Here is a 12,306-nt window from a genome sequence, read left to right as displayed (position 1 = left end):
AAGGGGTGGATAGCACCGGCCCATAAGGGGCATGTCAGGCTAAGCCAGAGACATGAATATAGCTAACTCCTGGCTGGTTGGACATTGCTATATGCTCTGCGAAGAATAACCATATAAGGGTACAGCAATTTTAGTGTAGAGTGGACAAGGTTTCACTGTTTTGAGAAAGCTAGCTGCCTGGGAGAGATGGTCAGTGGCTCAGTTAATATATGAATTTCACTGAAATCTCATAATACAAACCAAAATAATACGAGAAAAGGTGTTAATTCTTACATAGACTGGCTCAGTATTCCCCCATGTTTGATGGGGGATGTCAATGTTGTATTAGACGAGGTACTAGATAGTTCAAATAGTATCTAACATTCAAGAATCATAAAGTACGAAACATTGATAAAAAATCTGATATGATCTATTCGGATTTAAGAGATGTTTGGGGTGTTGTCTGGAGGCAGATACATTTTTGTCAGATTAGAGTATTATCTTGTTAGTCATGTGTGATCAGAGTAGCTAGGGAACTAAGTGCCAGCTGTAGCAAAAAACAGGGTGCAAGAAGTGGCTATAAATTGCACATTAGCTTTACGCATCCAGTCTTTAGGATGTAACCTATTCCCTATTATGTAATATGCAAAATGTCGAGTCACAGGAGGTCGCAGAACTACCTGCCTAATGAATATTAATTTTGCAGGTCACGATTTGCAACCACCTTTGGCTACAAACACAAGGATGGTGGCCTGCATCCCCAAATGTGAAACCTTTTTATAAAGCAACCTATGTTCCTTAAAGGAACACGTGGTGCCATTGGGGAAGACATCAAGGGGAACAAGCAATGCCGACAGGGACCACATCCCACTCCTCCAAAGGATACTGACACCAGTCTTAAAGGTGTCCAAGTGGACACCTTTCCCGTAGTTGCCACATCTTTTGACACATCAGTAACAGATCAGTGCTTTGCAACCACAACATCGGCAGTCATAATGCATTGATGCATAGCATAGCGAATTGAAATTAAGAAGAAGCATCTATTCCAATCAACTCTCTGATAGCAATTTAGGATGGGTCAGAATGGGTTTAATGCATACTAAAAATGCCAAACTCTCTGTTTTTATGACTCATGGGTTCGCAATCACAAAATTGTTTGTAAATCTGGCCATAAATCATTAATCAACTTAGCTGTCAGACAATGCAGTGGTTGAAGTAAAGCTAGATCTCACTTTTGGGAAGGGTAAGTCCAAATTTCAGATCCTAAATGGATCTTTATTATTGGACCATATTGAAATACCTATCCTAGCTCAGTTTACTGAGGATTTGTTTCCTTTTAATCTAGAAACAACTTCTTTAAGTAAGGTCTGGCATAAATAGAAAGAAGATATCTGGTGGCAATATCTCAGTCAAAATTGCATGTCATTACAATTTGAATAAAGCGATAAAACAATGTGAGAGAAATTGCGAGTCTAGCAAGGCATTATGAAATAACAGGCACAAACTTCAAATACAGAAACGTTAAGTAAGGCTGATTAATTCTTGCAAACGTGACATTACGGTCAATATTAGATAATGTCACTCTCGATAAACAAGAGGTCAATAACGTAGAAAGTTTGAATCTGTAGAAGTAGCTAGGCCTATTCAGGCATGTAAACCTTATGCAGACAGGTCGCTAATTAAGTCACTGCATGAGGAAAGAAAGGGAAACCCTAGACGTCTAGATGCAAAAATTAAGGACGCCTTCTTTGAACACATTCATTCCTTATTTAAAGAGGAGTAGTTAGTCTACAAAGATCATTTGGATGCCTGGTCGCAAAAATGTAATACTCCAGTTCTAATGCCTGATCAGTTTAAGTAGCTAGAAAAAGATTTATCACCATTGAAAAACACTGAAATGGTTCAAAGGGTGACTTCTAGCAAGGCCCAGAGAACCTTTCAGCACTACTATAGAAACCACTTAGAAGAAATGTCCTTTTGATCCTTTGATTTCTTAGTGATATCTGGTGTAAGGTTCAGACCCCCATATTTTTTTCAGAGGCTCCTATATGCCTAAAATTGAAGTTAGGTGAATCTTATTATACTGTGAAAATGACCATTCACTTTGCTGAATATTGACCATAAATTGTTTGCAAGCATATTGGTTTATAGTTACAAACTGTATTGAAGCTTCTAATTCATCCTGATCACCTGGGTAACATTAACAGCAATAGTCAATAGTGATTTGATAGAATTTATAACAGCCTCTAGATGTCACAGTTTCCCTACCTGTTCACGTAGTCACTTTGGTAAACGCGTGAGACAGGGTTAATTGACTTTGTTTATGGAGAGTCCAGGAAGGGAATTCAGGCTTGCATATATCAATGCTGTGCAGCCATTTTATACTGATCATACAGCCAGAGCTCAGGGAAATTCTTCTTTCACCCACACAGTCCACATGGAGAGAGAAACCAGGGAGGGTTGCTGGCTGTCTCCACCTGTATTGCGACTTATATAGCGCACGTATCACCCGAAGGTATCAAGGCGCTTGCTTAGGGAACCCGTCCTGGTATTCCCCTGTGAGATACCCCGGCAGGGTATCCACAAGGTGAAAGCCAGGCATCCCGCCGCGAGGGGCCGTAGTGGAGATTAAGCAAGCTATTGCCCAGAGTCGCAGAGTGTGACCCCGTGAGTCGAGTAGGCACCGGAGCGAGAATTGTCGAGTCCGTGGAATTTTGAGCCCGAGACCCGCCGAGGCGGGGAATCGAACCCTGGTCCACGGCCGATCTCAGCTTCCGGGTCGGCCGCCTCTAACCACTGAGCCACCTATTTCCGATTTACAAATTAAACCTCTTGCATATAAAATTACCGGGATGGGAGAGTTCCGACGTCTAAATACAATGGATATTTCAAGACAGCTGCATTATAAGCAGAATATTAAGCCTTTTTACAGCCAGTGAGGAGGTCAGTATCTCTAACCGCATGGTGTATATTGAAGAATTCCCACACCCCTGCAGCTACAGGATAAACAAATAAGATGGGGACCATGTGCTGCAACTACATCTAGAGTTATTGTACAGTGAAAGATATGATACGATAATAAAGCATTCAAATTGGACAACAAATTCATGCTATTGTCCCTGACAACTTTGAAATGTTTACATAATAAGTCAAGGGTATAACTAACGAAGTAGGGGGTACCATACACACTCTAATTGGAAAATAAACGAAATAACACCTACATTACAGTTTCATGTCGGAGAAATCCTTTTTATGTTTCGATACCAAGGAAATTAAAATGTGCAATTATTAATGAATTGTTTTGCCTAGGGGTAATTAAAGACTCAGACTTGACTGGACCCAACTGACTAAGTATTTGAAAAAAGGCTAGACTGGAAAAAACTTACTGACGAAGTCTTTGAAAAGGGAGGATTTGGGGTCTGCCAAGAATTACGTTTAACTATTAGGGTTTAAGATGAGACTGCTTCACCTTCTGATTGCAGTATTCACTGGTGTCGAACAACCTGATTACATTGGACCCATGATAACGTTAATGCCCTGGCAGGGGTTTGTAAATACATTTGCTACCCCCAATTAGATTAGATTAGATTACAGGTTCAGATAAACACAATAGGGAAAATCGAAAATTCTTGCAGGTGCCATATTATAATGTCTACCAACCACCATGAGGTGCTCCAGGTAGCGTTACTGCCAGAAAGATCAACTTCGTAGACATTTAGATTAGCCAGCACAAAAATCACACAGGATCACTTTCGATATTATGCACATAAGGGTTGAGGTAAAAGGGCTCCCTGTGTGAGATCGTCCTGTCTTTAAACAGCCTCAGCTCGTAAAATGATTAATGAGTATAGAGCTAGAGAACTCGGCAGCATGCCCCTGCATTTGAGACAGTATTGAAAAGGGGAAAAAGATGTGTCACAGTGGTACAAATTACATATGGATCCGTTGGCTGGCATCTGTTAGGAAGACTTGCCTAAGCTGGATAGAACACATATTTATTGTTCGGCCAGCTGAGCTACAAATAACCTAGTCTTTTTCCACCCTAACATTGTACTTGTCCCCAAAGAAACTTTCAAAGATACAACCTGGGTCGCTGATGTAGTGCCCCAAGTGTGGTTTGTAAGATGCAAACAACCCCCAAATAATTAGCAGACGCTCAGAGGCTCGCCAATATTGTTCTGCAATGGGTAAAGTACATTTTCAGGAAATATGTTTTGTGAGGGTAAAGTGTTGATTAATTGTTTTTGGTGTCCTACCAGACAACGCAAACTTAGAGAAGGTGGAATGTGAATTAATATTCGATATAATAGTGCTGGTAAAGACTCATATTTGTAAGAGAAGGAGTGATACACACATGACTGCAGGCATGATTTAACATGTCATGCGACCACTGGCATTTCACGCCACCTGCTTTATTCCTTTCAGCAGCTGCAAGTCTCATGATTTAATCAGTGCAATAACTAAGTATTAGAATATTGGAATGTTGGTAGCTCCATTGAAAACAATGGAGTGCTCCGGGCTTATAATGCCTGGTATAAGCCCGGAGCTCCAACATTCCAATGTTTCTTTGTTCACAGCCCTGGCGGAGAGAAAAGGCTTCAGGGAGCCTGAGGGGAATTCAATCCCCTCCCGCTCCCTGAAGGCTTTGTTTTATTTGTTCGAATATTCTGCTCTCTAGTGGCAGAATTTTCTAATAGCCTTATAGCCCTTAGTAGCAGGGCTATACCAGCTAATAAAGTCCCGCTGCCTTGTTAAAGTCCCTCGCCTTCGGCTAGGCCTTTAATGCTGCAGCGGGCCTTTAATAACCGTTATAGGGCTATAAGTATGTTCATCCATTGTGAACCACTACGCAACTAGTGGCTAAAGTGTTTTCTGCGAAACCTTCTACCAACCAACTGAAAAGCATTCCGTCTATAGGCCGCTCGTTTGTACTTTGTACTCGAAACACAAATGTAAGCTTACCTTTAAGAGGAGGGATGGCAGCTTCCTCTTTTGTAGTTGTTGCAGGAGGTGGTGCTGGGGTTGTTGCTTCTTTAACATCTGTATACAAAAGTAAATCAGTTTAAAATGGTTGAAAAAACTGGCATTTTCACATTGTTTCCACAAGTGTTAAGTGACAATGTTTTAGGAATGTAATGAAACTGTAATTATAACAGTGCAAACAATACACCACTGAAGTGCTACCTATAGGGGCTGCCATACACTCGATGATGGCAATCCCGTCTGTGCCTAAATGGGATAAGGACATGCATGCAAATTAGTGCTCAGAGCAAGCCAGAGCAGGAGAAGATTAGAGGGTGTGGGGAAGGGGAGGGGGTGTGTGTTGTGGTACTGCAGGTTCGGGTGTAGCTCGCCTTTGCTCCTATCGCAGGCCCAGCCCTATCCTTGTACAAGTTTCACAAGGCATCTCTCCGCAGCCAGGTAAACGATGCTTATCGTCTCCAGGCTTGGAATTATGAGTTTTGGAGACAACAAAATATTCAGAAAGGCCGAGGTGGGATTCCTCCAGAGTTAACACCGGGGAGGTAAATGGCACTTGTACTGATGGCCTTAATGCATTTAGCTTTCCATACTGATTTTAAGTTGAAACAAGTAAGTAGTTTGAGAAAGGATGTGCATGCTGCTCACTTTTAATTGTTAATCAGTAAGTGGCAACATTTCTTTCAGTTGTTTAATTTCCAATCAGATCCTCAGATCTTCTTACTTTAACCTTTTTCCTTTTGTTATTCCTGAAAACACCTCAGGCCGACTCACAGAATTAATCTGAGTCAAAAGTCTAACTTTACGACTTTTGGTATTCACAAAGGGCATTAACGAGTAGTAAAGTTGGACTTTTGGTCTAGGTTAGACTTTTGGTCAAAACTTAGAACCAAAATCTAACTTTGGTAGTAGTAAAGTTAGACTTTTAGTCTAAGTTAGACTTTTGGTCTAAGTTAGAGTTTTGTTCTAAATTTAAACCAAACGTCTAACTTCAGTAGTAGTAAAGTTGGCCTTTATGAATATCAAAAGTCGTAATGTAACACTTTTGTCTCAGATTAGTTTTCTGAATTTGGCCCCTCATTCTGTCAATTTTCTCTATACTCCCATTTCTCTATACTTTTCAAGAATCTTGGGGATATATTTATAATAAAGTGGCGAAGGATGTCGTTAAGCCAAGAAGGCTAACAACTCGCTTTGTCACTTTAGAAATGCAGGGCTGCACCATATTTAGAGTCTTTGGTGTAGCCCTGCGTTCCCCCTGCACTAGTGCTAAATTTATTTGCCTAGGGCCAAAGCAGGCACCCTTGCACCAGAGTGCAAGGGTGCCTGTGTTGAAGGGAAGAATGCTTATGTGCAGGAAGTTTCTCCTTCCTGCACATAGAGTTCCCCTTCCTGCACATATAGTTGGCGGCAAGCGTGAGTCAAATCTCGTAAGACTCACCTAATCATTAATTAGATCGTGCCTCATCAGTTTCCAGCGGGCTCTGGACACATTGAAGACATGTGTCTTATCAATGGATGAAAGAAGGTATAATTAATGTAACCGGGACTCGGAGGTTTGTTTCAAACTGCTTTTGAAAGACATCAGAAAAAAGCCCCGTAATACAGGAACCACACATTGGTACTGGGCCGGGGAGTAGTAGCGTCTAAACGAGCACCCGTCCCCACTTTGTAGAAATTAAATGCCTCCCAAGACTCTAGCTCTGGAAAAGAACAGCCACAAAATCCCGCAAGTCCAGCCGGCAGCCCCAGCGGATAAGGGTTAACACCCTGGAGATTGCCGAAGTGTGGCTATGCAAATGAAGCCACCCTTTTCCTTTAACACCTTGACTGCTAAGGCAATTCCCGCTGGGTGCTGAAATTTTTGAAAACCCATTTATCATGACGAGTTCACCTTGTCATGAGCACAGCTCCAGTGTGCCTCATGACAAGGTGAGCTCGTCATGAGCATGGAACAGGTTTAAAAGAAACTTGTGTATTGTTTTATTACTTATCCTCATATACCATTGTGTGCTAAGCTGCCCCAAACTTACCTGGTGACTTGCTTGCGTGTTTCCCGGTCCACCGCGGTTGTTGCCGTTTGAGTGGAGGGAACGTTGCGCTCACGGGAAGCACCAGGGGGAACTTCCGGCAGGGGCACACACGAGGTCAGCGCTCTAGTGGCTGAGCTCGAGTTATAAAAACAGGATGCCTGCCTTGACGCGCAGCGGACGCGCTAGAGGCTTTTAATTCACCACAACCAAAGGCAAAGGCGGTCAGTATTGAAATACGCGCTAGGAGCTTTTTTAACCATTTGCTGTACCAAGTTAATATACAAACTTCTCTACTTCACTGATAGGGTGGGTGACTAAGGGAAAGCATGTAACCCTTTTCCTTTAAAAGAAACTTGTGTACTGTTTTATTACTTATCCTCATATCCCATTGTGTGTTAAGCTGCCCCAAACTTACCTGGTGACTTGCTTGCGTGTTCGCCGGTTTACCGCGGTTGTTACCGTTTGAGTGGAGGGAACGTTGCGCTCATGGGAAGCACCCGGGGGAACTTCCGGCAGGGGCACACACTAGGTCAGCGCTCTAGTGGCTGAGCTCCAGTTATAAAAACAGGATGCCTGCCGTGACGCACAGCGGACGCGCCGAAGGCGCGCCAAAGGCAAGCCCGTCTACGCCCGTCCGCGACCGTCCGGGGCCAGGGGCCAAACCCTGACATACTCCAAAGCTACGCTGCTCTCTCTTACATCTGGCAGTCAAACCATAAATGAAAGTGTGGCAGAAAAACTACGGGCAGAAAATCTGCTAAGGGCCCTTCATAAAAACACACCAAACCTATCCCCTACTGACAACCCTACACCCAAAATCCCCTACGGCCTAAAAATACACTATCTAGAAATCTTCTACCTCCTCCAAGATGATGAGTTAGCCATCCTAGCCCTCACTGAAACCTGGCTTGAGGACTCTTCGTCCCCAGACATTATTGCCTCACTCCCAGAGAACTACGATGTCCTTTGGCACAATAGACATGGAACAACCCGGGGAGGGGGTGTAGCCATCTTTTTCAACAAACGGCTTCAGCCCACCAAAGTAGTGGCTGAAAGCATTGACCATGCTGACATTCTAGGGGTCACAATTTCACTTAAATCTTCCTGCTTCCTAATGGCAGTAGTCTATAGCCCCCCTAGGTCAACCCCCAGCTTTAACGAATTATTCTTGGAAATCGGCACAGATTTGTGCTCTCGCTACAAAAGGCTCCTTATCACGGGAGACTTCAACTACCACTGGGACTCCGCCCCGAAGGAATCTCACGCGAGGCAATTCGAGATAGGAATGGAAGCTATGGGGCTCCACCAGATCGTAGACACCCCCACCCACCAGAAAGGGCACACCCTCGACCTAATCTGGACCTCACAACCCTGTGCCAGCCTAACTGAGATTAGTCCCTGCACCTGGTCAGACCACGCACTCCAAAAATGCTGGGCCCCCATGGACTGCATAATACCACAACCACCCCCATATGGGATTAGGGTGCGAAACTGGAAGCAAATCAATGCCTCCAACCTAGCACAAGCTCTGCTTAGCTTACCCCAGGCTCCCACTCTCACTTCAGGAAATTTGGACCTAGAAAGCGAGATCCTGTCAAACACCCTGCGCCAAGTCACTGATAAAATGGCACCAGAGAGTACAATCAGAGTCAGAAATAAAGGGAAGGGAGCTCCCTGGTTTAATGATTCTCTAAGAGTACAAAAACAAAACCTCCGCCAGGCCGAACGACAATGGCGGAAAACCTATGATCCAGAACAGCAGTCACTCTTCAAAATCAAACTAAACCTCAACAAAAAGTCTATCATTGAAAGAAAGGCGGCATACTATGAGGCTAGGATTACCACGGCCGCAAATAAACAGAAAGAGACCTTTAAAATACTAAGAGAACTTAGCCAAAAAAACAAAGTTAATGCCACCGATGTCTCCGTAGACTGCAATTCGTTCCAGTCTTATTTTCCGCAAAAAGTCAAAGACATCATTACTAAGATTGACAAAACCCCAATCAACCAAAATGAGCCCGTGGACTCTCAGGCACCCGCCCCACCGGCCATCAACTTTCGGTTTTCCCCCCACTGGACCACACCTCCCTTACTCAATTAATGAATGACACTAAATCAGGTTTATCCCCAAAGGATATTCCAGTTGGCAGCGCCTGGGCTGGTACACCAAATACAAGCGCTGTTAAACTGCTCACTAGAGACCATCTACCTGCCCACAAACCTAAAAGAAGCACGAGTAACCCCTCTCCTAAAAATATCTGGAGCAGACGCCACTAACCCAAAGAACTACAGGCTGATCTCCCAATTACCCTTCATGGCTAAAGTAATCGAGCAACATGTCCTAAAAACACTTTCACTCTTCCTAGAGGATCACCAACTCCTACAAATGCAACAAGCAGGGTTCAGAGCACACCATAGCACCAAACTTGTGATGCTTTAAGTCCTTGATGACCTAAGACTTATAGCTGATAAAAAACAACTGAGCGCCCTGATTTTATTAGATTTATCAGCGGCGTTCGATACGGTCAACCATCTCCAACTGCTTGACCGCCTTACAGTTCTGGGCCTCCAAGGTGCAGTCCATCAGTGGCTGAGCTCCTTTCTTACTGGTAGATCCCAAAAGATCCATCCGGGGAAACAGGTATCAAACAGAGGCGCCCTTACCTGCGGGGTCCCTCAGGGATCCACTCTCTCCCCACTCCTATTTACCATTTACCTACAACGGATGTATGACATTACAATGCATGCTTTTACATTGCATGCCTTTACAACGCTGTTTTTACAACGCATGCCTTTACAACGCATAGTGCTTGGGGGCGCTGGATAGTGAATAGTTTAATTTACTATTCCAACTCCAGTCCCCGTGGATAGTAGGGAAGGTGTTGGATAGTAAATTAAACCTTTTCCCTATCCTAGAGCGCCCCCAGCGCAATGCGTTGTAATGGTTTGCGTTGTAAAAGTTGCATCGTAAAGGCACTGCGTGGTAAAAGTTGCGTTGTAAAGGATGTTTCCCACCTACAACCCCTGGTAATAGCCCTGTCCCACATGGACTGCCGTGTCTTCAACTATGCTGATGACACCCAGCTCATTCTTCGGATCGACAACACTGCCCAAGCCCAGGAAACGGCGCAAAAGATCCTCAGATTCACCATAAACTGGATGACCAAAAACTCCCTAAAAATCAACCCAGAGAAAACTGAAGTCCTTGTGCTTCCCACTAAAAGCAATCCATGGAATGACTGCTTCTGGCCCCAGGAGTTGGGCTCCACTCCCTCCCCCGCCGCCACCGTAAAAAGCCTAGGCATTAAATTAGACCAAGAGCTTTCCATGACCAACCAAATAACCACGGTGGTAGGCACCTGCACAGGACTCCTGAGACAACTATGCAAACTAGCCCCCCTGCTCTCCTCAGTTTCCCTACAAATGATCATCCAAGCCACAATCCTTTCCTGGCTGGATTTCCGACCCTGGTCACAGGCAAGGTCGCTCCCCCACCGCGCCAGCACCACCCTTGCTGCCCCCTTGCTGCCTCTACTTTCCCGCCGTTTTTCTCCCGCCTCCCGCTCCCTCCGCTGCCTCCCCTGCGGCCCCGCCCCCGTGCCTGATTAGACCCCCGCTCCTCCTCCCACCTGCCCCTCCCTCCCTCGCCCCTTCTTAAGGGAGAGCGCAGCACACTAAGGGAGCGACCCTTGACCCTGGTCACAGGCCAGGTCGCTCCCCCACTGCGCCAGCACCACCCTTGCTGACCCCTTGCTGCCTCTACTTTCCCGCCCTTTTTTCTCCCGCCTCCCGCTCCCGCTGCTGCCTCCTCTGCGGCCCCTCCCCCCGCGTCTGATTGGACCTCCGCTCTCCCTTCCACCTGCTCCTCCCTCCCTCGCCCCTTCTTAAGGGAGGGCGCTGCGCACTAAGGGAGCGACCCTCAACCCTGGTCACAGGCCAGGTCGCTCCCCCACTGCGCCAGCACCACCCTTGCTGACCCTGTGCTGCCTCTACTTTCCCGCCCTTTTTTCTCCCGCCTCCCGCTCCCGCTGCTGCCTCCCCTGCGGCCCCGCCCCCGCACCTGATTGGACCCCCGCTCCCCCTCCCACCTGCTCCTCCCTCCCTCGCCCCCTCTTAATGGAGGCCACTGCGCGGCTGCGCCACGCGCGCCAAAGGCAAACCCGTCTGCGCCTGTCCGCACCTGGACTGCGCTCAGCGCCAGAACCCCTGGCCCCCGCCGAAGCCAACCTGCCCAACTGAGATACGACTCCGCTGCCCTCAACGCACTCAACACCGGACGACCACCCGCCTGCTACCAAGCCACCCCGCAGCGCACCCATGGACCCTTCACCTGCCAAGCCTGCAAATTCACCTGCCTCCATACCTGCACCCCACCCACCAAACACAGCAGCGACAACAACAACCACCTCAAGTGCATCCTGCTCAACACCCGCTCCATCCACAAACATGCCGTCGAACTCTAGGAACTCCTCGACACAACAGCTCCAGACGTCGCCTTCCTCGCGGAAACCTGGATGAACGCCTCCTCGGGACCTGACATCGCCATAGCCATCCCGGACGGCTACAAAATCCCCCGGAAGGACCGCGTCAACAAAACCGGAGGAGGAGTCGCCATCATCTACAGGAACACCATCAGCGTCACGACCGATGCCGAAGACACACTCACCGCCGCCGAACACCTACACTTTCAGATCCACACCGACCCCCAGACCACCCTCAGAGGAACCCTCATCTACCGACCCCCAGGCCCACGAACACAATTCAGCGAGACCATCGCCGACTTCATCAGCCCGCACGCCCTAGCCTCTCCAGAGTACATCCTCCTAGGGGACCTGAACTTCCACCTGGAGAAAAACAACGACAGCAACACCACCACCCTGCTCGACAACCTCAGACTCAAGCAACTGGTGGACACACCAGTGGAGGAGTGTGGCTCAATGGTTAGAGCGGCAGACCCTGATGCAGAGTTCTGGCCAGGGACCAGGGTTCGATTCCTGCCTCGGCGGGGTCTCGGGCTCAATTTCCTCGGACCTGTTAATTCTCGCCTCGGTGCCTATTCTAATCACAGGCCCCGCGCTGCAACTCTGGGCAATAGCTTGCTTAGCCTCCACACCGGCCCCAACAGCGCTAAGGATGCCTGGCTTCACCTGGGGGTGCCCAGGAGTGGACACTTCACAGGGAAAGCCAGGAGGGGTTCCACAGCAGTATGATTATCAGCGCCAGGAAGCCGAATAGGCGACACCGCAAGGTGACCGTCTGGTGACAGTGCGCTCTATAAGTATCATGACATTTACATTTACATTCACGCCCACCC

General features: G+C 46.9%; 1 protein-coding gene across 1 annotated transcript in view; it reads right to left on the bottom strand.

Annotated features, from left to right (window-relative positions):
- Nucleotides 1–4,807: 4,807 nt before the first annotated feature.
- Nucleotides 4,808–12,306, bottom strand: part of TRDN (triadin) — an 865,465-nt gene continuing 857,966 nt past the window's right edge. Inside the window, exon 21 of the mRNA XM_078647890.1 lies at nt 4,808–5,019. Within this exon, the coding sequence (XP_078504016.1) occupies nt 4,808–5,019 (212 nt within the window). The remainder of the gene's footprint in view (nt 5,020–12,306) is intronic.

This window comes from Lissotriton helveticus, chromosome 6 (assembly GCF_964261635.1).
Source record: "Lissotriton helveticus chromosome 6, aLisHel1.1, whole genome shotgun sequence".
NCBI classification, from domain to species: Eukaryota; Metazoa; Chordata; class Amphibia; order Caudata; family Salamandridae; genus Lissotriton; species Lissotriton helveticus.
Note: the sequence above shows the minus strand (reverse complement) of the source record. Positions and strands in the feature narration are given on the sequence as shown.